This window comes from Cebus imitator, unplaced genomic scaffold (assembly GCF_001604975.1).
Source record: "Cebus imitator isolate Cc_AM_T3 unplaced genomic scaffold, Cebus_imitator-1.0 Scaffold522, whole genome shotgun sequence".
Lineage (NCBI taxonomy): Eukaryota > Metazoa > Chordata > Mammalia > Primates > Cebidae > Cebus > Cebus imitator.
This window is the reverse complement of record NW_016107837.1, coordinates 1,003,966-1,027,940: the sequence shown is the minus strand read 5'-3', so window position 1 is coordinate 1,027,940 and position 23,975 is coordinate 1,003,966. Positions and strand designations below refer to the sequence as shown.

General features: G+C 52.8%; 1 protein-coding gene across 1 annotated transcript; it reads right to left on the bottom strand.

Moving 5' to 3' along the window:
- Nucleotides 1–8,035: 8,035 nt before the first annotated feature.
- TNIP2 (TNFAIP3 interacting protein 2) lies at nucleotides 8,036–14,862 on the bottom strand. The gene is made up of 5 exons (XM_017514328.2): nucleotides 14,520–14,862; nucleotides 12,158–12,247; nucleotides 11,410–11,658; nucleotides 11,104–11,223; nucleotides 8,036–8,918 (listed from the first exon to the last, which is right to left on the bottom strand). Exons 1-5 carry the CDS (start codon nucleotides 14,763–14,765, stop codon nucleotides 8,655–8,657), a joined length of 969 nt encoding a protein of 322 aa, XP_017369817.1. The 5' UTR covers nucleotides 14,766–14,862; the 3' UTR covers nucleotides 8,036–8,654.
- Between the last annotated feature and the right edge of the window lie 9,113 nt (nucleotides 14,863–23,975).

Here is a 23,975-nt window from a genome sequence, read left to right as displayed (position 1 = left end):
TCTTTTCTTGTTCCACTGCTGACGCCCTCGTTATTAATGTGACCCGGTCACCTCATCCTGAGACCATCACATGTGACGCCCGTCTCGCCTGCCTTGTGGGGATCTCCAAAACTAAAGGCAACTGGCGTCCTTAGAAAATACCTCTGTCCTTCCAAAGTCACTTCTGACCTCTGTGACCCTTGCTTCATAGAAACCAAATCCCCCATATTTCTCACATTTTAGGAGCTAAACGAGGATGTTTCTAGGATGTGACTGTCCCTCCTGGGACGATGTCCTAGGGGCCACTAAGGAACAAGGGTGGACTTCCTCCAAGAGCTGCAGCTCTCTAAAGCCATACCTCCGTTCACCAAAGAAAGTGTTCCTTCTGTCAACAGTACCACAGCAATCCAGCTCTCTAAGCTCTGCCTCCACTGATCCTGACCGCAGTTTAGGTCGCTTCTACAGCACAGGGGCCAACTTGGCCGGCACAGACCTCAGACCTTTCAAAATGCGTTTTATTAATCCGTCATCTTTGCCCCCTTCCCCTCTTCTCCATTTAGACCTTCTTCTAATCAAACTGTCATCCCTTCCAGAGCCAACGATAGGACCACAGTAGATGTTGTAGAAGTAAATGACTTAAAACCAACTTCAGCAATACAGACAGGATATCAAGATGCAGATGCCTGGTTAGAATACATCAAATATTCCATTGGCATGTTAAACAAAAGCAATTGTTTTGCTTGTGCACACGGCAGGCCAGAGGCCCAGGTGTCCCCTTTCCACTAGGACATCCTCCCGTCGACCAGGCATGGGCTGTATGGTAGCACTTTTCCAGAATTCCACAGCCTGGGACAGCAAGTCGTGCCAAGCTCTCTCTGCTGTATTCCAAAGTTCAACACCCTGCGGTCAGCCCCGAGGGCCATCCAGCTTCTGTCTCCCGACACTAAGCCCACATCATGTCTCTCACGACAAGGAGGAAACGTAGCTTTCCTCAGAGGCCTGAAGGGATGCAGTGAGCTTATGACATTTCAGAAGCTCACCAATCAGTCAGCCCTTGTCCATCCCCGAGCAGACGTGTGGTGGTGTCGTGGGCCTTTAACCGGGCCGTCCCCAAGCAGACACGTGGTGGCGTCGTGGTGGGCCTTTACCGGGCCGTCCCCGAGCAGACACGTGGTGGCGTCGTGGTGGGCCTTTACCGGGCCGTCCCCGAGCACACACGTGGTGGCGTCGTGGTGGGCCTTTACTGGGCCGTCCCTGAGCAGACGCGTGGTGGTGTTGGCCTTTACCGGGCCATCCCAGAGCAGACGTGTGGTGGCGTCATGGTGGGCCTTTACCGGGCCATCCCCGAGCAGACGTGTTGTGGCATTGTGTTGGGCCTTTACCGGGCCGTCCCCGAGCAGACGTGTGGTGATGTCGTGGGCCTTTACTAGACACTCTGCCGGGTAACTGGAGCAGTACCTGAGCTCTAGGCCAGTTGGCTATTCCTTTCACCCTGGCATTTCACCAACCAGGGGATGGAAAAATACAACATCATAAAGCAGGAGAAGCCCCTTATGAGTCTTCCGACTCTCACGTCTATTTAGATGCAATCGGAGTCCCATGAGGAGTACCAGGTAAATGTAAAGCCCAAAGTCAAGTAGCTGCAGAATTTGAGTCAATATCCTGGTAGGTTACAAGTAATAAAAACATAGATTGGATAAATCACATTTATTACAATCAACAGCAGTTTATTAACTTACTAGAGATGCTGCTAAAGGAATGGCCGAGCAATTAAAGGCTACTAGCCAGACGGCTCAAGAAAATAGAATAGCCAGGCCGGGCACGGTGGCTCACGCCTGTAATCCAAGCACTTTGGAGGCCAAGGTGGGCAGATCACCTGAGGTGGGGAGTTCAAGACCAGCCTGACCAACATGGTGAAACCCGTCTTTAAAAAAAAAAAAAAAAAAAAAAGAGTCCTTTATTAGCCAGCGATTGAGAGACAGCTAACACTCAAAATTCTCTCGGCCCCGAGGAAGGGGCCTGATTATCTTTTATACCTTGATTTAGGTAGGGGAGGGGAGTACGTAGCTGAAGCGGAATCTTACAGAAACAGAAAAGCAGGTTAGAGGAAGGGGCTGCGGGCACAGGTGGTCCAAGAAGGGGGGGCGATCAGACTCCTTCCACACAATGATCAAAGGGAAATCTTTTTCTTACAGTAGCAGGGGGAGGTATGCCAAGCAGGATGAGGTTACAGTGGTGACAAGTGCTAAGAACAGCACCTTCAATGCCTCTAAATGAAGCGTGACCCGGTTATGCACCCAAAGGGGCTGTGGTAAGGAGGGGAAGCCAGGTTGGAGTTTACAGCTAAAATGGAGTCAGTTATGCCAGCCCAGGGCAGGTTATTACACCCTGAGGCAGTTGTCATGCAAGATAATGTTGATTCTCCCCAGGAGCTACCCCCAACACCCCTGTTTGCTTCTAGACCTATAACTAGACTAAAGTCCCAGTGGGCCCCTAGAGGTGAGATTGAGGGTATGACCCATGAGGAGGTGCACTACGCTTGAAAACAGCTGCTTGAATTCTCTAATTTTTATAAACAGAAATCTGGAGAATGGGCATGGGAATGGATGTTAAGGGTGTGGGATAATGGTGGAAGGCACACAGAGTTGGGTCAGGCTGAATTGATTGATTTGGGCCCACTAAGTAGGGACTCTGTATTTAATGTCACACCTCAGGGAGTTAAAAACATTCTAATAGTTTATTTGCTTGGTTAGCTGAAATATGGATTAAAAGATGGCCCACTGTGAGTGAGCTGGAAATGCCTGATCTTCTTTGGTTTAATGTAGAGGAAGGGGTCCAGAGGCTTAGGGAGATTGGGATGGTGGCGTGGATGAGCCACTTTAGACCTACCCATCCCACCTGGGAAAGTCCAGAAGATATCCTCTTGACCAGTGCCTTGTGAAATAGATTTGTGAGGGCAACACCTGCATCTCTGAAGGGCCCGTAATTGCTCTTCTCCGTATGTCAGATCCAACAGTGGCAACCACAGTCACTCAACTACAGAATTTAAATACAGTGGGAATAATTGGATCCCAAGCTGGCTGGGGCCAAGTGGCGGCACTCACCCATCAAAGGCAAGGTGAGCGTAGCGACCAGAATGGATGGCAGAGGAAAAGCAGCAATCAGAATAGTCTGACTCACGGAGAGCTCTGGCGTTGGCAAATTAATCACAGTGTTCCTAGAAGGGAAATTGATAGGAACCTACAGCATTGTCACTTATTTATATAAGCAGAAAAATTCTAGGTTGAATGGACAAAAGACTAATTTGAATTATAAAAACAAAGAATCACGGCCCTTCAATCAATTTCCGGACTTAAGCCAGTTTACCGACCCAGAACCCCTTGAATGAAGGGGAGGCCGGGTCCCCTTGAGGAAGGACCCTGCCACATTACTGACAATTTATGCAGTGAATCTTACTCCCAACTTTCCCCAGGGAGACCTCTGGCCTTTTACCAGGGTAACTGTGTATTGGTTACCCTGTGTATTGGTAACATGTGAAAGGGACATGATCAGACATTTCGGGAACTGCTGGACACTGACTCTGAGCTGACACTGATTCTAGGGAACTGCAAACATCATTGTGGTCCTCCAGATAAACTAGGGGCTTATGGAGGTCAGGTAAGTAATGGAGTTTTAGCTCATGTTTGACTTATAGTGGGCTCAGTGGGTTCCCGGGCTCATCCTGTGGTCATTTTCCCAGTGCCAGAGGGCATAATCAGCATAGACATACTTAGCAGCTGGCAGAAACCCCGCATTGGCTCCCTGACTGGTAGGGTGTAGGCTATTATGGTGGGAAAAGCCAGATGGAAGCCATAAGAGCTGTCTATACCTAGAAAAAGAGAAAATAAAAACAGTATCACATCCCTGGAGGGATTGCGGAGATTGGCGCCACCATCTAGGACTTGAAAGATGCAGGGTGGTGATTCCCACCGCATCCCTGTTCAGCTCTCCCATTTGGCCTGGGCCGAAGACAGGTGGAACTTGGAGAATGACAGTGGATTACTGTAAGCTTAACCAAGTGGCGACTCCAATTTCAGCTGCTGTACCAGATGTGTTTCCTTGCTTGAGCAGATGAACACATCTCCTGGTACCTGGTATGCAGCCATTGACTTGGCAAATGCCTTTTTCTCCATTCCCGTCCATAGGACCCACCAGAAGCAATCTGTCTTCAGCTGGCAAGGCCAACAATATACCTTTACTGCTCTACCTCAGGGGTTTATCAACTCTCCCGCTTTGTGTCATCATCTTATTCGGAGAGATCTTGCTTTTCGCTTCCGAGATATCACACTGGTCCATCACATGGATGACTTTATGCTGACTGGATCCAGTGAGCAAGAAGTAGCAAACACACTGGACTTATTGGTGAGACCGTTTGGTGCCAGAGGATAGGAAATAAATCCAACAAAAATTCAGGGACCAGGCTGGGTGCAGTGGCTCACGCCTGTAATCCCAGCACTTTGGGAGGCCAAGGCAGGCAGATCATGAGGTCAGGAGTTCAAGACCAGCCTGGCCAACATAGTGAAACCCCTGTCTCTACTAAAAATACAGAAATTAGCCAGGCGTCATGGCATGTGCCTGTAATCCCAGCTACTCAGGAGGCTGAGGCAGAAGAATCACTTGAACCCAGAAGGCAGAGGTTGAGATCACGCCACTATACTCTAGCCTGGGCAACAGAGCAAGACTCCATCTCAAAAGAAAAAAAAAAATTCAGAGACCTTCTATCTCAGTAAAATTTCTAGGGGTCCAGTGGTGTAGGGCCTGTCAGCATATTCTTTCCAAGGTGAAGGAAACTTGCACATTTGGCCCCTGCTACAATCAAGAAGAGACACAGCGTCTAGTGGGCCTGTTCGGATTTTGGAGGCAACACGTTCCTCATTTGTGTGTGTTACTCTGGCACATATATCGAGTGACTGGAAGGGCTGCCGGTTTTGAGTGGGGTCCAGCACAGGAGAAGGCTCTGCACCAGGCCCCGGCTGCTGTGCAGGCTGCCCTGCCACTTGGGCCATGTGACCCAGCAGATCCAATGGTGCTGAGGTGTCAGTGCAGACAGGGATGCTGTGTGGAGCCTTTGGCAGCCCCCACAGGAGAATCACAGCAGAGGCCTCTAGGGTTTTGGAGCAAGGCCCAGCCGTCTTCTGCAGACAACTGCTCTCTTGGCCTGTTACTGGGCTTTGGTGGAAATGGAACGTCTGACTCTAGGTCATCAAGTCACCATGCGACCTGAACCGCCTGTCATGAACTGAGTGCCTTCTGACCCATACAGCCATAAAGTGGGTTGCACACAGCAGCGTTCCGTCATCAGTTGGAAGTGGCGTATACGTGATCAGACTCCAGCAGGTCCTGAAGGCACAAGTAAGTCACATGAGGAAGTGGCTCAGATGCCCATGGTCTCCACTCCTGCCACCTGCCTTGTCTCCCCCAGCCTGCACCAATGGCCTCATGGGGAGTTCCCTGTGATCAGTTGACAGAGGAAGAGAAGACTAGGGCCTGGTTCACAGATGGTTCTGCACCACACGCAGGCATCACCCGAAAGTGGACAGCTGCAGCACACAGCCCCTTTCTAGGACATCCCTGAGGGACAGCGGTGAGGGGAAATCTTCCCAGTGGGCAGAACTTGGAGCAGTGCACCTGACTGTGCACTTTGCGTGGAGGAGAAATGGCCAGATGTGCGATTGCACACTGACTCATGGGCTGTAGACAATGATTTGGCTGGATGGTCAGGGACTTGGAAGAAGCATGATTGGAAAATTGGTGACAAAGAAATCCGGGGAAGAGGTGTGCGGATGGACCTCTCTGAGTAATCAAAAACTGTGAAGGTGTTTGTATCCCATGTGGGTGCTCACCAATGGGTGACCTCAGCAGAGGGGGATTTTAATAATCAAGTGGGTAGGATGACCCGTTCTGTGGACACCACTCAGCCTCTCTCCCCAGCCTCCCCTGTCATCGCCCAATGGGCCCATAAAGAAAGTGACCATGATGGCAGGGATGGAGGTTACGCACGGGCTCAGCAACATGGACCTCCCCTCACCAGGGCTGACCTGGCTACGGCCACTGCTGAGTGCCCAATGTGCCAGCAGCAGAGACCAGCACTGAGCCCTCAGTATGGCACCATTCCTCAGGGCGATCAGCCAGCGACCTGCTGGCAGGTTGATTATACTGGACCCCTTCCATCATGGAAAGGGCAGAGGTTTGTCCTCACTGGACTAGACACTGACTCTGGTTATGGGTTTGCCTATCCTGCACCCAGAGTTTCTGCAAAGACTACCATCCGTGAACTCACGGAACGCCTCATCCACCGTCATGGTGTTCCACACAGCACTGCCTCTGACCAAGGTGCTCATTTTACAGCTAGAGAAGTGCGGCAGTGGGCTCACATTCATGGAATTCACTGCGCTTACCATGTTCCCCACCATCCTGAAGCATCTGGATAGAATGGTGGAATGGCCTTTAGAAGTCACAATTACAACTAGGGCAAAGTTCTCCAGAAGGCCGGGTATGCTCTCAGTATCCAATATATGCTACTGTTTCTCCCACGGCCAGGATTCATGGGTCCAGGAATCAAGGGGTGGAAGTGGAAGTGGCACCACCCACCATCACCCCTAGGGGCCCACTAGCAACATTTGTGCTTCCTATTCCCACGACATTACGTTCTGCTGGCCTAGAGGTCTTAGTTCCAGAGGGAGGAACGCTGCCACCAGGAGACACAATGATTCCATTAAGCTGGAAGATTGCCACCTGGACACTTTGGGCTCCTCCTACCTGTAAGTCTACAGGCTAAGAAGGGGGTTACAGTGTTGGCCGGGGTGATTGACCCGGACTATCAAGATGAAATCAGTCTACGACCCCACAAGGGAGGTGGGGAAGAGTATGCATGGAAGACAGGAGATCCCTTAGGGTGCCTCTTCAGATTACCATGCCCTGTGATTAAGGCAATGGGAAACTACGGCAGCCCAATCCAGGCAGGACTGCAGATGAGCCAGACCCCTCAGGAGTGAAGGTTTGGGTGGCCCCACCAGGAAAATAACCACCAACTGCTGAGGTGCTTGCTGAAGGCAAAGGGAACACAGAATGGGTGGGAGAAGGCAGTCGTCAGTACCGACCGTGTGATCAGCTGCAGAAACCAGGCCTGCAGTTGCCACGAGCATTTCCTCCTTCTTTTGTTAAAAATGGTTGTGCACGTTTACACCTGTGCTAAAACAATCCTTTCCTTTCCTTTCTCCTTTATCCTGTGACACAAGGCTTACTGATTTCACATCAGCATTTAAGCACTGTTTATGTGACGGCATCTGGGTTGGGGATCGGTGCGTTTCTGGTTGTATGAAGGAGAGCTGTATTATGTTGGGTGTTAATTGTGACCTCATTATTTGAAGATTGTGTATGAGCTCAGGAGATGTGTATGGGTTCAAGTTGACAAGGGGTGGACTTGTGATGGTTAGTACTGTCAGCTTGATTGGGTGGAAGGATGCAAAGTATTGATCCTGGGTGTGTCTGTGAGGGTGTTGCCAAGGGATTAACACTGGAGTCAGTGGGCTGGGAAGGCAGCCCCACCCTGAATCTGGTGGGCACCATCTCATCAGCTGCCAGCGCAGCTAGAAGATAAAGCAGGCAGAAAAATGAGAAGAGACGGGCCTGGCCTCCCAGCCGACACCTCCTGTGCGAGATGCTTCCCGTCCTCGGACACCGGTCTCGACATTCTTGTTTTGGAACTGGGACTGGCTCTCCTTGCTCCTCAGCCTGAGAACAGGACCTTGTGATCGTGTAAGTTAATGAACTCCCCCTATATACAGAAAGTGGACAGCTGCAGCGCCACAGCCGCTTTCTAGGACATCCCTGGAGGACAGCAGTGAAGGGAAATCTTCACTTCTATGTATATACTCCGAGTCTGTCCCTCTAGAGAACCCTAACACAGCCAGCCTCCCACGGACCCCCTTGTCTTGGTTCCCATGCCAGCAGCTCCAGCTGCTGCTGAAAACACTGCCCAGTCCCTGCAGCCCAGCTCCCAACACAAATTCTCAGAGCAGTCACAGTGGCAAGAACATTTATTATAAAAATAGGCAGAACAAAATAAGTGTGCTTTAAGTTCTGGATATGCGACACATGCTATTCGATGCTGTTTTGCAGTGTAGACATGTGGCTCTGTGATGGCGGGTGGCCCTAGTGTGACGCACAGCCGCAATACTCCATGTGGCAAACCTCCCGGTTCCAGGCAGAGAGGAGACACCTTATCCCGTAGAAGAGGATGGGCTTCCACCCAGGGGACCGTATGAGTGGCTCCCACAGGCAGCCACCCCTTTCTGGCAAGCTGCGGCATTCCCAGGTGCAGGCAGGGGAGGGCTGGCATGCCAGCATCAGATCGCTGGCTTCAGCCTGATGGAGACACAAGACTGGGACCTCCCTCTGCCAGATGTTTCTGACCCCATCTCCACCTCCAGCCTCTAGCCTCACTGGCAGTTCCCTGTGACCCAGCCTGTTCCATAGCCAAAGGGGTACCAAATGATCACAGTGCCCCACACCTATTTTACGAGCCTTGGATCTCAGTAGAACTTAATCCATGGAGTTGAGAGCACCCACCCTATCCCTGAGGGCAGCTGCGCTGGGCCAGGGAGTGGCAAGGGCATGCATGGGTGGAATCTCGGTCACTGGCAGCACTCGGCCACATGCCTGAGGAGCTCTTCACCTTGCTCGTCGCTGAAGCACTGAAGGCAGTGAGGGCACTGAAGGTCCCCCTGGCCTTTCTGAGCTGCGCCAGGATGCCCGTCCTCTGCAGGGGGTTCCAACTGTTGGGACCCAGTCCCAGGCCTCGAGCCACGTGGCACCATAAGCGCCAATGCATCGGTGGCCAAGTATTTGGCAGTTTTGCTCCCAGTGTGAGTCCGGCAGGCGTCCAGCTCTTGAGAATCCTGCAGAAAAGGCAAGGGTCTATTTACATGGGCTGTGATGAAGGTCACAAAGCCGCTCTCAGGTTCCGGCAGCCAGCGCTGCTGCATCTGTCCCTGAACGGAACTGCAATCCCTCACTTTGCTTCCTGCTGTACCCCAGAGCCCAGACAAAGGGGTGCTCAGTGAATGACTGAAGAGATCACGCACATGCGCCCTCATGCACTCATGAAGAAACAGGCCCTACCGGGATCCACTCCCCAACCCCTTGGTGGAAGCCCCATCGGCCCCAGGGGACCTGACGGAGAAGGTGGCCCTGACGATGTGGCCCACACACCACCACAGCATAGAGGCGGCAGAGCCCAGGGCGGGGAGCTGGGCAAACGGTCCCAACCCCACTCTGCGTCTCCTCTGTGAGCACTCTGGGGCCCAGGGAGTCCTTCAGTAGCAGCAGGAAGTGTCCCTGGCTTGGCCCCACCACTTGGCACAGCTTAGCACACGTTCTCCAAACGTCTGTCCTGACGCACTGTGGCCTGCAGCCCTTACCGCTCATCTGGGGCACCATTGCAGTGGGCCTCGGGCTTCCACGTCCTTCTGAGTGTGGCTTTTCCCCGGTGGGACCACAGCTTGTTAGCCAAGCCTTCAGCACCATGTCCCTGGGTATGCCACCTAGGGACTGAGCAACACCCCAGGGGCCCCAGGCTACTGCAGAAAGGGACACAGAGGCCACTTAGTACAAAGTCTCCAGCCCCACCAGAAATTTTACCCTTGGGGCTAAGCATCTGGGCCTGTAGGTCTAGAACCAGTTCTTCTGGTCTGAAATCTTTGAGAGGCTGCCTGAGCCCATCCTCATGATTGTACCATTAGTGTCCCCTCAGTCCACATCATGGCTTCCTCAAATTCATGGAGCCCCGAAAACCCACAGGCAAAACCAAATCCCAGGAAAACCCACACGTCGTTCTGTAGCCAGATGCTCTTATTCCTGCCCAAGGGACGTGCTGACGGATCCCTGTCCCAGGCCTGCTGTCCCAGCGACTGAGGAGAATCTGGAACTGGGGGATGGGGAGCCACAGACACACCCTATTCTGTGACGCCGAGAAGGCTGCAGGGGCCGGGCAGGGGCTCCAGGCAGGGCCTGCTGTGGCTGGTGAGGCCTCCAGCGCCTCCTTGTCAGCCTGTGGACTTAAGCGGGGAAGACAGTCCCCACCAGGTTCCTCCTCCTTCATGCGTGACTACAAACGGCTGCCTGTGTCCAGCCCTCAGCTGCAAACTTAGGCCAAGGGTGTGTTAGAAGAGGCGCCCACCATGATTCCCCTGTGCCCTTTGTGCAGGAGAAGCAGAAGGCACAGAGGCCCAGTGGCTGCTCAGAACAGGGCAGTGGGGCTGGCCCTCAGCCCCAGGGTCCCTGTCCACACCCTGCCACAAGGAGCGGCTCAGCCTGGCGTCCCAGCTCCTGCCCGGGTACGTTGACTGTGAGGGGTACCACTACCTTTCAGTCTGTGTCAGGGAAGGAAGGTCTTTGAGTGGGGCCCCGGACTTACTCCATGGCCAGACGTGTGTTAGATACTTGACAAGGAGCTAACGAACTTTGGGATTTCTGCAGAGCACAAGTCAGTGAAGAGAAGGGAGAGGAGAAGGGAAGGGCCGTGGGTCACACAGCGAGGAGCTCCATCGCTTCCTATCCACACCAGGCCTCCTCACAGCATCCCCACGGCAGGGACAGCACTGAGCCCAGGGGTAGGGTGAGGGGCCTCTGGCCAGCAAGGCCCAGCTCCATGTGCCAGGCTGAGCTGGGGGAGGTTCCTGGACACCCAGGGCCATCATATCTATGTGACAGGGTAAGCGGGACTCCTGCCTCACAGACAGGACAAGACACGTATGGAGCTCACACTTTGAGGCCCGGGACGTGCTCTCTGACTGCATGGCAGTGACGGACAGGGAGGCAGGACAGTCCCTGAGGACAGTCACCTCTGCTCATACAGGCCGCCATGCCAGCCCCCTCCACAAGTAAACACAGTGCACAGGGAGGCTTTCCATGGCCACGCCCCAGGTGCCAGGCAAGGTGGCTCTTCCCAGAGCAGGAAGGGCTCACCACAACCCTCATCACCAGCACATCAGGGCCTTGGCAGACACAGAAAGGCTCTAAATTCATGAGGAGAAAAACAAAAACCCCAAACCTAAGCAAGAAGAAAATGCCCTGACACCTTACCTGTCTCCAGGACACCTGGCGCAGCAAAGAGGTGACTTTTTCCTCCAGTTCCTGAATCCGACTTTGAGCCCGTTCCCGATCGGCCCTTTCCGACATGAAGTCGTCCTTGTAAGCGAGAATCTGAAGAGAGCCAAGACACACGTTTCTACAAAAGGGCGGAGGAAGTCTCCACCTGGCTTCTCCCCCCACACCATGACCACCGCCCACTCAGGGCCACCGAGCCTTCAGCCCAGCCTGTCCCATGATTTTGGCCACCACCAGCTGGCAGACATCGGTCAGTGCCTTCCTGAGCCCGGGGACAGACACCTGCTGCTCCAGCATCTGCACCCGCTCCAGCGCAGCGTCCCGGGCCATCCTCGAGGCCGCCAGCTCCTGCTTCACTTCTGCACAGCTGTTCATTCTCTCTTCCAACTGCCTGTTGAGCCGGGAGATCTCCTTCCTCATCAGCTCGGGCTCTTGGGGGATCTGCAGCCCCCTGAGCTGGGCATGGAGCCCCCTCACATATTCGTCTCTGCTGGCGTCATAGCGCTGCCACTTGGCATTGAGGTCTTCAACCTGTGGAGGTGGAGCAGGAAAGCTCATGGCGAAGGCAGCTGCCAGTGCTGCTCCGGCCGGCGCCCGGTGTGAACTATTTCCCAGCAGGATTCGCAGAGTGGGAGTTTCCTCTTACATGGAAGCTCCCCTCCCTGTTCTGCGGAGAGCAGACACTCAGCCCACTAGAGAATCCTGAGGCACTGGGATGACGCCCGTACGCGACCCGACCGGCAGAAACAGAAGCAGACTCGGTGCGACTTTTCTGCTAGAAAAGGTGCCTCTGGCGACTCCTGCATTTCCTTCACTGCCATGTGAGTTAATTTTAGGGGGATGGAGATGGACAGAACACATCCTGTCCATCATTTTAGGCACTAAAAAAAAGTACAGTCTCTAGGGACTGTGTGCCAAGCCATAGTGGCCAGAAGGTGGGGGCAGCCTCTGGGCATCGGCCGAGGACAGAGCCCTCACTCACAGTTCGAAGGCATGTGTTCCTCCCAAACAAAACCTGAAGGACACTCACGTGAGTCACCTTCTGTTTTAGCAGTCGGTTTTCTTCCTGCAACTTTTCAATAACACTCTGGACAGAGGCGGGCCCGCCTGTATGTTCTGACTGCATGAAGAAGGGACAGAGAGAAGACACTCTATCACACACTGCAGGAGGGAGAAAGCTAGACCCAGAGACTAAGGCCAGAGTCTCACTGCATCCCCCAATGCAGCGCATAGTGATCGTTCACTTGGCAGAGAAGCAGAGCGGGGACAAGGGGCCACCTCCGCCCTGCCCAGGCCCACCCCACCAGGCCCAGGCCACAGCCCAGTCTTCGGGTCATGTCACCTGTGACACTGTCCTCATCCCAACCTACCTACCAGTTTCAGCTGTTTGTCTTTTATTATGATTATTTTTTTAGATGGGTTTCACCATGTTGGTCAGGCTGGTTTTGAACTCCCGACCTCAGGTGATCCGCCCGCCTTGGCCTCCAAAGTGCTTGGATTACAGGTGTGAGCCACCACACTCGGCCAGCTGTTTGTCTTTTAAATATTTGGAATGTAAATATTCTAAAGCCATAATGTCTACAGAGGTTGGCACACCAGACATAGCAAAGTCTTCTCATTGCCAGACATTTGCCATTATCACAGACAGCAGGTAAGGCAGAAAGCTGAACCTCACTGTAAACCAGAGAGTCTCCAGTGAGGGGGCCCAGTTGCCCAGGGTGGGCCTCGCCACACACCCGCTGACCTCCTTTGGAGCCCATGACAGTGTCCTGCCTGCAGACAGTCAGGTTCAACCAGGGGCCTCTGGACCCAGCAATCTAACCTCTGCCCCATGCAGGGTCAGGAGATTCAGTCACGGAAGCCACAACCCAAACTGAGCCCCACTAACCACCACAAGCGCTAAATGGAAAGTCTCATGAAGCCCATGTGTGCCCTAGAATTCCAACTGCGTCTCAGTGACATCATGTTTGAGATTCCCCTGAATGACAAAGGAAGTGCGTGTCCTAACCCAGCCTACACCGGGAAGCCCCGGGTGACTCAGCTGAGCTCAGGCTGAGAAGTGACACTTCTTTAGAGACTGTGCTGAGGGCCCACCCTGTCAGCGGCCCCACACTCGCCTCAGGCTGAGCCCTGAGTGTGGCTCCTTTCAAATCCCCAGAGGGAAATGACACGGTGACTCAAAATCAGACAGAAGACCCTGCCTCCGCCCAGATGGCACTTTTTCTCTGGCTTCTGAATGCAGCTGTGTTCTCTCTGAGGTTCGCGGCCTGGAATCCACCCAGCTGAGGCGGGCAGTTCTCAGGCCAAGCTTCTCCCCGCCGGCCGCTTCAGTGAAGCTGCTGATGGGGACGGGATGTCCTATCTGCTCAGAACATCCCAGAGTGTGTGTTTCCGCATGAACCTTGGTGCTGCCTCAGAGAACTGCCTAGAAAGGCCCCGAGCAAGAGGCCCTATGCCCCGCAGTGTGAGTGCAATGCGGCCTCAGTTCCGGTGAGAGGTGCATGGGGTGCCTCCATTTCCCTGCCTGCCACACAGACCACCACAACCACCAGCAAGATGGAGGGTGCCTGGCTCGCAGTGGCCCCCTGGCACTCAGCACACAGAGGCCTCGGGCTCACGGCTCCTCTACCCTTCCACCTAGGAGCTCCCTGGTTTCTCCTGATGCTGAAACTCCCACGGTCCCCCTCTCCCACTGGACCCACACAGAGCTACCACCCAGACCCGGCCCAACCTGGAGGTCCAGTGAACCCTTCTTTGGCCCTCACTGTCACTTGGCACTGCTGTGCTCTGGTCCTGGCTTTGATGAGGAGGAGGCTGCAGCCCTGAGCCAGGCCTCCAAGCTGGTAGGAGTCTGTGCTGCTGGCAAGGACACGCCTAAAGCCAGCTTTGGAGATGGCGGTTCTGGCTGTGCCCAGGTCCACACAGGCACGCTGAGCCTGCAGAAGGCGGGTACTCCGTCCTTCCAGGAGCTCTGGATGTGGAATCTGGAGGCACTCCTGGTCCCCAGCAGTATACCTGACTGTGCTTCAATGTCCTCAGATGAGGAGGAGGTGACTGCACTCCCAGGCAGCTCTGCCACCCCCAGCTCTTCCTCCTCACCCTCAGCGGAGGCACATGAAACCCAAGTGCCATCACCTGCCGGGGTGCAGGGCCAGCTACAGGCCTGCTGTGGGGGCAGTGAGGTGGCTGCCTGCTTTCCTGTCACATTTTGCATGTTCCATCATTTTAAAAGAAACCCTTGGATGAGCGAGTTTTGCAGTGTCAGCCGACTCTCGTTACTGAGAACGCAAGAGGGCTCTGGGGCGCCCCCCGAGCCCTGCGATCAGGAGCCCGCGGGCGATGGCTGCCAGCGCCCAGGCTCCTCACCACAACTCGCTTGCACTGCGGCCTACCTTGCCAGGACTCCTCTCCCCCATGCTCCTCTGTGCCTGCTGTCGCTCATCCAGACACTTGGCCAGATGCTGACACATGTGAGCGGTGGCGGTCAGCGTCCTCCGCAGCTGATGGGTCTCGCTGGCCAAGGAGCGGCACAGAACGTCACCGGCGGCCCGGGCCCGCTCCCCCTCCGCCAGGCTCCTCCGCAGCAGGACGAGCTCCTTCTCTCGCTCGTGCTGCGGCTGGCTCAGCAGCTGCTGCATCTCCCTCTCTTTCTCTTCCAGTCGCTCAGTAAGCCTCTCGATCTCCTAAGTGGAGGATTTAAAAGTGCAGTTTACTGAATTAAAAGAGCCAATGTCAAGAGCAAATGTTCAGAAAGCAAAAGGAAACCTGGCATGGACGCCCCATCACTAGACAACACACACGCTCATTCAGAAGTCAGACGCTGGAACTAACAGTTAACTCTGGAGTTTTTCAGGCTACAACGTTCTGTTCTAAAACTTCATCTTAAAATCTTTTTTTTTTTTTTCTGAGTCTCACTCCGCTGCCCATGCTGGAGTGCACTGCAACATTCACCTCCTGAGTTCAAGCAGTTCTCCTGTCTCAGCCTCCCGGGTAGCTGGGACTACAGGTGTTCGCCAACACACCCAGCTAATTTTTGTATTTTTAGTAGAGATGGGGTTCCACCATGTTGGCCAGGCTGGTCTTGAACTCCTGACCTCAGATGATCTGCCTGCCTCGCCCTCCCAAAGTGCTGGGATTACAGGTGTGAGCCACCATGCCAGACCTTTCTCATTTTCTTTTCTTTTCTTTTTTTTAGGCAGGGTCTTACTGTCACCCAGGCTAGAGTGCAGTAGCACAATTGTGGCTCACTGCAGCCCTGACCTCCTCAGGCTCAAGTGATTCTCCATCCTAACCTGAGTAGCTGGGACTATAGGCATGTGCCACCGTGCCTGGCTAACTTTTTTGTATTTTGTAGAGTCAAGGTTTTGCTGTGATGCTCAGGCTGGTCTCGAACTCCTGGGCTCAAGCAATCCGCCCGCCTGGGCTTCCCAATGTGCTGGGATTACAGCTGTGAGCCACCATGCCCTCCCAAATTCTATTTTCACAAGCAAGTTCATAATTTTAGATTTCATAACATCAAAATGTTTTTTTGAGATGAGCGTCTCCCTAAATATAGCCCAGGCTGGTCTTAAACTCCTGGGCTCAGGCAATCCTCCCACCTCAGCCTCCTGAATAGCTGGGACTACAGGCTCAAGCCACCATACCCAGTTATCATCAAATTATCAAAGGGGCAATTCCAAGCACCTTTTTGATAGGAAAAGTAGAAACTTTACTGTAGTGGGTACTCCAAAAAGACGCCCACAGCAAAACCCCCAGGATCTGGAAATGGAGCCTTATTTAGAGATAGGGTATCTGCAGATGTAATTAGTTAAGCTGAGGACAAACAGGATTCGGATGGGACTGGGGTCCTCATTAAAAGATGCACGTCTGGACAGACACATAGAAGAAGGCCATGTGACAACAAAGATGAGTGATTTCTTGTGGATACAAGCCAAGGAACACCAAGGCTTGCCAGCTGCCACAGGAACGTCAAAGAGGCAAGAAAGGGTCCTTCCCTAGCACCTTCAGAGAGCCAACGCCATGGTTTTCGGTTTCTGGCCAATAGAACTGTGAAAGATTATGTTTCTGTTGCTTGAAGTCCCCCAGTTTGTGGTACTTTGTTACAGCAGCTCTAGGAAATTAACACACCCAACTCTAATTACTTCTTAAAGAATTAAAAGCTGGGCGCGGTGGCTCAAGCCTGTAATCCCAGCACTTTGGGAGGCCGAGGCAGGTGGATCACGAGGTCAAGAGATCGAGACCATCCTGGTCAACACGGTGAAACCCCGTCTCTACTAAAAATACAAAAAAACTTAGCTGGGCATGGTGGCGCGTGCCTGTAATCCCAGCTACTCAGGAGGCTGAGGCAGGAGAATTGCCTGAACCCAGGAGGCGGAGGTTGCGGTGAGCCAAGATCGCACCATTGCACTCCAGCCTGGGTAACAAGAGCGAAACTCCGTCCGAAAAAAAAAAAAAAAAAGAATTAAAAGGCGGGTGCGGTGGTTTACACCTGTAATCCCAACACTTTGGGAGGCTAAGACGGGCAGATCACGAGGCCAGGAGATTGAGACCATCTGGCCAACACAGTGAAACACTGTTTCTACTAAAAATACAAAAAATTAGCCAGGCATGGTGGTGCGCGCCTGTAGTCCCAGCTACTCAGGAGGCTGAGGCAGGAGAATCGCTTGAACCTGGGAGGCGGAGGTTGCAGTGAGCCGAGATTACACCACAGCACTCCAGCCTGGCGACAGAGTAAGACTCCATCTCAAATAATAATAATAATAATAATAAAGAATTAAAAAGGTTCTTAAAATGACGTTTCTTTTTTTGAGACAGCGTCTTGCCCTGTCACCCAGACTGGAGTGCAGTGGTGCCATCATGGCTCACTGTAGCCTCCACCTCCCAGGCTCAAGTGAGCCTCTTGCCTCAGCCCCCTAAGTAGCTGGACTCTGAGTGCATGTCACTGTGCCCGACTAATTTTTGTCTTTTTTGTAGAGACAAGGTTTCACCATGTTGCCCAGGCTGGTCCTGGACTGAGTGATCCGCCTGCCTCAACCTCCCAAAGTACTGGGATTACAGGCATGTAATACCTGGCCTTAAATTTGTGCTTTTCTGTTTTCAAAGAAACTTCCAAAATAAACGGTCTATGAGGGAAGTGAAGCAGGCTCAACTAGTCCATCCTGCAAATGAAGACACAGTTTCAGAAAAGCCAGGGAGGAGCCCAAGCTCTCCCCCAGAAGTGGCAGCAGAAGGGTCCAGCCTCTGTCTTCTCTAGTACTTGAGGTGAGAAGGAACAGACCAGAACCTAAAATGTTCTCATCACAACAGAACAAAATACTAAGCTATGTTACCACAGGAACCCTGATGATTATTTTTCTTGTTTTGATTGATTGATTTTTAAAGACAGGGTCTCTCTTTGACACCAAGGCTGTGCTCCAGCCTGGGTGGCAGCGAGACCCTCCTCAGGGATAAAGGACTTCAGGCAAAAAACCCGATTTTTTTTTTTAAATAGAGACAGGGTTTCACTATGTTGCCCAGGCTGGTCTTGAACTCCTGACCTCAAGGAATCCTCCTCCTGCCTCAGCAGGAGTCACTGTGCCCAGGTAAAATGTGATTTCAGGGCCACCTTCCTGCACTGGTCAAATGCAGACAGTAAGAGAAACAAACGATCTGTTCCGTGTCCGTGCCTCCTAGATCCCACGGGCGTGGCGCTCTCTGGCCTCCACACCCTCATCCTCAACACTGAGCCCAGCCCCCCACAGATGCACAGTAAATGAGAGTAAGACTGGGCCATACAGAGACACGCCAGAACCCGGGCTCTATGCGCCACCCGTGGGGGCGGCCCAGCCCTGCAAAGCTCTGCCCCACTCACCTCCCCTCAGCAGCATGAGGGCCCCAAGACCCCTCCAGCACCTGGGCTTTTGGCGTTTGTTGCTGGCTCTGAAGTTGCAGAGATTTGTGCTGGTTTATGTGTCTGAGTGCCGTGTCCAGTTAGTAACAGTTCTTAGGACACAACAGCACCTCGACTACTGTGGTCAGAAGCAAGGTATGTGCTGGAGTTGTGGCTTTACTCTCACGGCTGCAACAACAGACTCGTCAGCGACTGGGCTGACATCTCTCACAAAAGCCTGTCGCTGGGACCCACAACCCCCAGCTCCATGCTCAGAACACAAAGTGTATAGAGCTCTATTAACAGTCTTGTGGACTGGCCTTAAAAATAAGAGGCACAGGCCGGGCGGGGTAGCTCATGCCTGTAATCCCAGCACTTTGGGAGGCTGAGGCCAGTGGATCACCTGAGGTCAGGAGTTCAATACCAGCCTGGCCAACATGGAGAAACCCCATCTCTACTAAAAATACAAAAAAAATGAGCTGGACTTGGTGGCATGCACCTGTAATCCCAGCTACTCGGGAGGCTGAGGCTGGAGAATCTCTTGAACCTGAGAGGCAGAGGTTGCAGTGAGCTGAGAATGTGCCATTGTACTCCAGCCTGGGCAGCTGATTAAGACTCCGTCTCAAAAAAAAAAAAAAAAAGGGCACAGTGGCCTCTCGGCCTACAAGGCCGCTGTAACGAAGCACCGCACTTGGTGGCTTAAACAACAGAAATACATTCTGTCACAGTTCTGGAAGCCAGAAGTCCAAAGCCCAGGTGTCAGCAGGACCTTGCCCCTCCCGGGAATCTAGGAAAGAAGCCTTCCTTGTCTTTTCCACCTCTGGTAGTGGGCAGCATTCTGTGGCTGGCGAACCACATTCCCCAATTTCTGCCTCTGTCTTCACACGACCTTCTTCTCCGTGTCTTCACATGGCCTCTATTATACATTGCGGATGTAATAAATGAAAATAACTGCACTGCCACGTCAGTGAACCTAGGACCTACGGGTGATAAACCTCTCCATTCTTCCACAGGTCCTGTGATTGACCTCAGATTGAAGGAGGTGGATTAGTGAGTGGTACCCTTATAATAATTACCCATGTGAATCCAGTGTGACCTCATTTTTATATATTACATCTGCAAAGCCTCTATTTCCAAATCAGGTCAACATTCACAAGCCCCAGGTGGACGAGAATTTTGGGGACATGCATTAGCCCAGTACAGCCCCTTTTCTCCCGCTTCCCAGGCAGCCGTTATAGAGGGCCCAGGTGGAGGCTATAGGCCAGCTCACAGCTGCTCCTATACCAGGAGGTGATGAACTATGAGAGACAGGAACAAACAGAAATTATAAGAAAGGCCAGTTCACCGAGTCCTGACAGCATGTACCGAGCAGTTAAGATGTGCCCTGTGGATGCAGTGATGAGGGAGCAGACGAGGTAAGTAAGGTCTCACGTCCAACTGTGGCTGCAGTGAGGACCACAATTCACTGGCCTGATCTTGCCCCATCACACACTGACCACAGCTTGGTGCTAGAGGCACGGGTCAGCTCCTTCACATCTTGAGCCTCAGCATTCTCTCTGGGAGCCCTCAGTCCCTACTGGTCCAACGTTCCAGCTCCTAATGGGCTCTCTGACATGGCCACAGATGAGCACAACCTTCCAACAGCTTGCTTTCTCCTGTGGCTTTAACTCTGCACTGTATCTCAGTGAACCTAGGCCTATAGGAGATGATAAACCTCTCCATTCTTCCACAGGTTCTGTGATCGGCCGCTGACTGAAGGATGGGATGAGCAATATGTAATTGTATAAGATACCAGACAAGGCCAGGCACAGTGGCTCATGCCTATAATCTCAGCACTTTGGGAGGTTTGAGGCAGGAGGATCGCTGGAGGCCAGGAGTTCGAAACCAGCCTGGGCAACATGATGAGACCCCTCCATCTCTACAAAAACTTAAAAAGTTAGGCAGGTGTGGCGGCTCATAGTCCTGTGGAGGGCTCTCAGGAGGCTGTGATGGGGGGACTGAGCGCAGGAGTTCAAGGTTACAGTGAGCCATGATGGCGCCACCGCATTCCAGCCTAGGTGGCAGTGTCACAGAGCAAGACCTTGTCTCTTAAAAAACTAAACTACAGCTAGTGCTCGACTTACGACCACGGTCGGGACCGTGGACTGGTCGTAACACGATTTGGTCGTAAGTTGAGTAGGCTATATGTACATTTGAAATGGTGCACGCGGAGATGGTAGTGCTGCTGGAAGCTGGTCCACACTGTCGTACGCCCAGCTGGGCAACGTTTGCACTGCCAGACACGGAGCAGTCGTGGCTAGCGATTGTGGTCATAAAGTCGAATGGTCGTAAGTTACATAGGTTGTAAGTCGATCAATACCTGTAAACTACAACATTAAAATGTTCCTTAAATAATTAAAAACCCCATCCTGGGCATGGTGATGCATGCCTGTAATCCCAGCACTTTGGGAGGTCAAGGCAGGAGGAGCACTTGAAGCCAGGAGTTCTAGACCAGCCTGGGCTGTGGGTAACCCCCCATATAGGCACAGAGGAATGAGAGCTAAGCAGAACCCTGGCACAGTTAGGGCTTGAGGAATATCTCAGTTTATAGTGTTACTATGCAGCTATTTCCTTTTACATAATCCTTTACATAATCATATATTAGTTTATAGAAATAGGGCTTGAAGAATCCCTTTATATAATCCTCTATATATAATCATATAATAGTTGATAGTATGAGTGCCTAAAGAATATTTCCCTACATATATACCTATGATTATATCTTAGTTCATAATCGGAGGAATGCCTAGAGCGGACACAGTGCAGAGCATGAATTAAGGGAAAACAGTTACACCAGGACAAGAATCCATGGCCCAGGCGGCAGCGTTCAGTATCGTAACGATACCCGCTGTATGGCAGGCTTGGGGCGAGAGCCACTCCTCCTGATAAAGGAGTTGTAGGACCTTGCTCCCGTTCTTGTGGAAGGCTGCCCTCAGAACGGGAATCCACCTTGGTGACTGTGAACTCTATCAGCTCTTGCTGCTGTGCTGCTTAAAAAGCATCTTCCCATAGAACCCACTGGAAGCTGCCAGAAGGTGGCGGTAACCTTGACAGCTCTGTCACTGCTGTGTGACTTAAAGCATCCTCCCATAAATCTTCTTAGAAGTAGTTTTCCATTGACAGAAGTATCGCACACCGCACCCTCTTCACTTCGCACCGCCCACCTTCAAGCCTCGGTGACCTAATGGGGGTGGACCCCTTACTGCACACGGCCCTTGCCTTCATGGGAACGGGCCCCTTGCTGCGCACTGTCCACCTCCCGGCCNCCTCGGTGACCTAATGGGGGTGGACCCCTTACTGCACACGGCCCTTGCCTTCATGGGAACGGGCCCCTTGCTGCGCACTGTCCACCTCCCGGCCTAGGTGACCTAATGGGGGTGGACCCCATGTTTTATTGCTCACGACCATATCACTATCCTTAAAGATGATTTCACTCACTGCCCTGCCCCCTAACCTATACACAATAAATACTCATGCTTCTGGACATTCAGGGCCTCGCCTGACTCCGCTTGTAGGTGGCGTGGATCCCCCAGCCCAGCTGCGTTTTCTTTGTACTTCTGTGTCCTGTCTCTCTATTTCTCGAATCCTCAGCACAGCATAAGGCTCACCCCACGACCCTGTGGGGCACTCAGCCCTACATCTGGCTCCCAACATGCCCTACACTGGGCAACACAGCAAGATCCTGTCTCTGCAAAAAAATTAATTGGCCTTCCATATCCTGTGGTCCCAGCTATATGGAAGGCTGAGTCAGGAGACTCAATTGAGCCCAGAAGATTGAGGCCAAAGTGAGCAGTGTTTGTGCCACTCCTGCCTTGGTGATGGAGACCCTGTCTCAAAAAAATAAAATAAAAATTCCCAAAACAAAACCTACATGCTTACATGTTGGGAAGACAGGACCAGGACCAGTCATGCTGGACCACAGCCCTAATTCTATCTGAGGCTACCAGGCAGCTGCAATAAGCTGCTTGGTCAGTGGCCAGACACACAGGACACGGGGGACACATGTGAGCTGAACGCCAGTGGCCACCAGACTGCAAGTCTGCTGCTCTGGGCGTGAGGTCCTTGCATGCTCTAACTGTCCCACCAACGTTCTGGAGATGAGTTCAGAGTGTCCCTCTGGGTCCTTGGTCTGTACTCCTCTGTGGCTCCTGGTGTCCACAACACCAAAACTTGTTGCTGCAGACCAGGTGACCTCTAAACTTCCGTCTGCTCTAGTCAGGATCTACCTTCCAGAATGAGGGAGAGAGTGGAGGAGGGGAGTCATCTGTCTGCTGAAAGTATTTTAAATGATGCAGATACTGACAACGTAATATTAAGTAGAACTGCATACACAGCGTGAGCGCAACCATGCCAAACGGGCAGGCACCCTCTGCGCAGAGGAAAATCAGGAAAAAGGGTGCCAAGAGGTTAACACTAGTCACCCTGCACCACGGGGTTACAGTGGCTGTTTGTTTTTCAGATGTTCAAAATTGCTTTCTTTTTCTAAAATCAGGCGGTGGGGGCAGCCCTGGAAACAAAAACGATCTTTCGCAGGCTACTACTGCCTTTGCAGGTTCAGTTTCTTTCCTGGGAACACCAGGATAATAGCCATGAATCAAATGGAATAAAAGACGCCAGAGTGCACCCAAATGTTTCAGACCCTTGCAAACACTGTCACGCACTAAAACTGTTCCTCATACCGCTGTTCCGGGGCTTACGGTTCATCATCAAAAACAGACAAAAATATCACTGACAAGGACAAAGAGAAGAAATTTAGGATTTGTGTCTATTTTTAATTTAATTTTTCTGGACGAGGTCTCACTCTGTCACCGAGGTTGGTGTGCAGAGGTGCCATCGTGGCTCAATGCAACCTCCGCCTCCCAGGCTCAAGTGATCCTCCCACCTCAGCCTCTCCAGTGGCTGGGAGCACAGGCACGCACCACCATGCCCAGCTAATTTTTTGTAATTTTTGTAGAGAAGGGTTTTGCCATGTTGCTCAGGCTTGTCCCGAACTCCTGAGCTCAGGCAATCTACCCGCCTTGCCTCCCAAAGTGCTGGGATTACAGGTGTGAGCCACTGCGCCCAGCCTAGCATTTGTATCCATTACTACACACAGGGGTCGCACTTGCCATTGCTCCTAGTGAAAGACACAGGCATGGGTGAGCGCTGGAAGGGACTCTAGAACACAACATGAGTACACTGATCTTGGACCCAAGACAGACAGACACAGACACACAGACACACACACCACACAGCATACGCACCCGTCAGAATGTGTTCCCACACATGCACCTCAAAACACCAATAAGAACCAACCTGAACACACACTATACACACACAGCAAGAACTGCACCAACCCCCTCCTCAGAATCCAGTGCCTCCTCACCACCCCGCCCAGAACCCAGTGCCCTCCCAGAACCCAGTGCCCTCCCAGAACCCAGTGCCCTCCCAGCCGCCCAGGATCCAGCCTTTCCTTATCACCTTCAGAACCCTGCACCCTCACACCCCAGGACAGAACCTCCTCACCTCCTCCAGGATTTGGTGCCACCTCAAACGCCCCAGGACCTGGCACCCCTTCACCCTCCAGGACCAAGCACATCTCAGCCCGTGGTGTCCCCTTACCCCCCTCAGGACCTGGTGCCCCCTCTCTCCCCTAGGACCCAGGGTCCCCTCACCCACCAGAACCTGTTGCCCTATCACTCCCAGGATCCAGTGCCCCCTCTCTGCCCCAGAACCCAGCACCCCCTCACTCCCTAGGACCCAGCACTTCCTCACCTACCAGGGACCCCATCCACCAGGGCCCTTCCACCTGTAGGGTGGAGAACTCACTCACCAAGGCCCGGTGCCTCCTCAACCCCAGGACCCTGTGCACCCTCAACCCCAGGACCCGGTGCCCCCTCAACCCCAGGACCCGGTGCCCCCTCAACCCCCAGGACCCGGTGTCCCCTCAACCCCAGGACCC

Coding starts and splice junctions, on each gene's coding strand:
- TNIP2 (XM_017514328.2), bottom strand. CDS start 14,765: ATGCAGCAGCTGCTGAGCCAGCCGCAGCACGAGCGAGAGAAGGAGCTC. Junction 12,248..14,519: donor GGGAGAGGAGTCCTGGCAAG/GTAGGCCGCAGT, acceptor TTCTTCATGCAG/TCAGAACATACAGGCGGGCC. Junction 11,224..11,409: donor TGCAGATGCTGGAGCAGCAG/GTGTCTGTCCCC, acceptor GGCTCTCTTCAG/ATTCTCGCTTACAAGGACGA.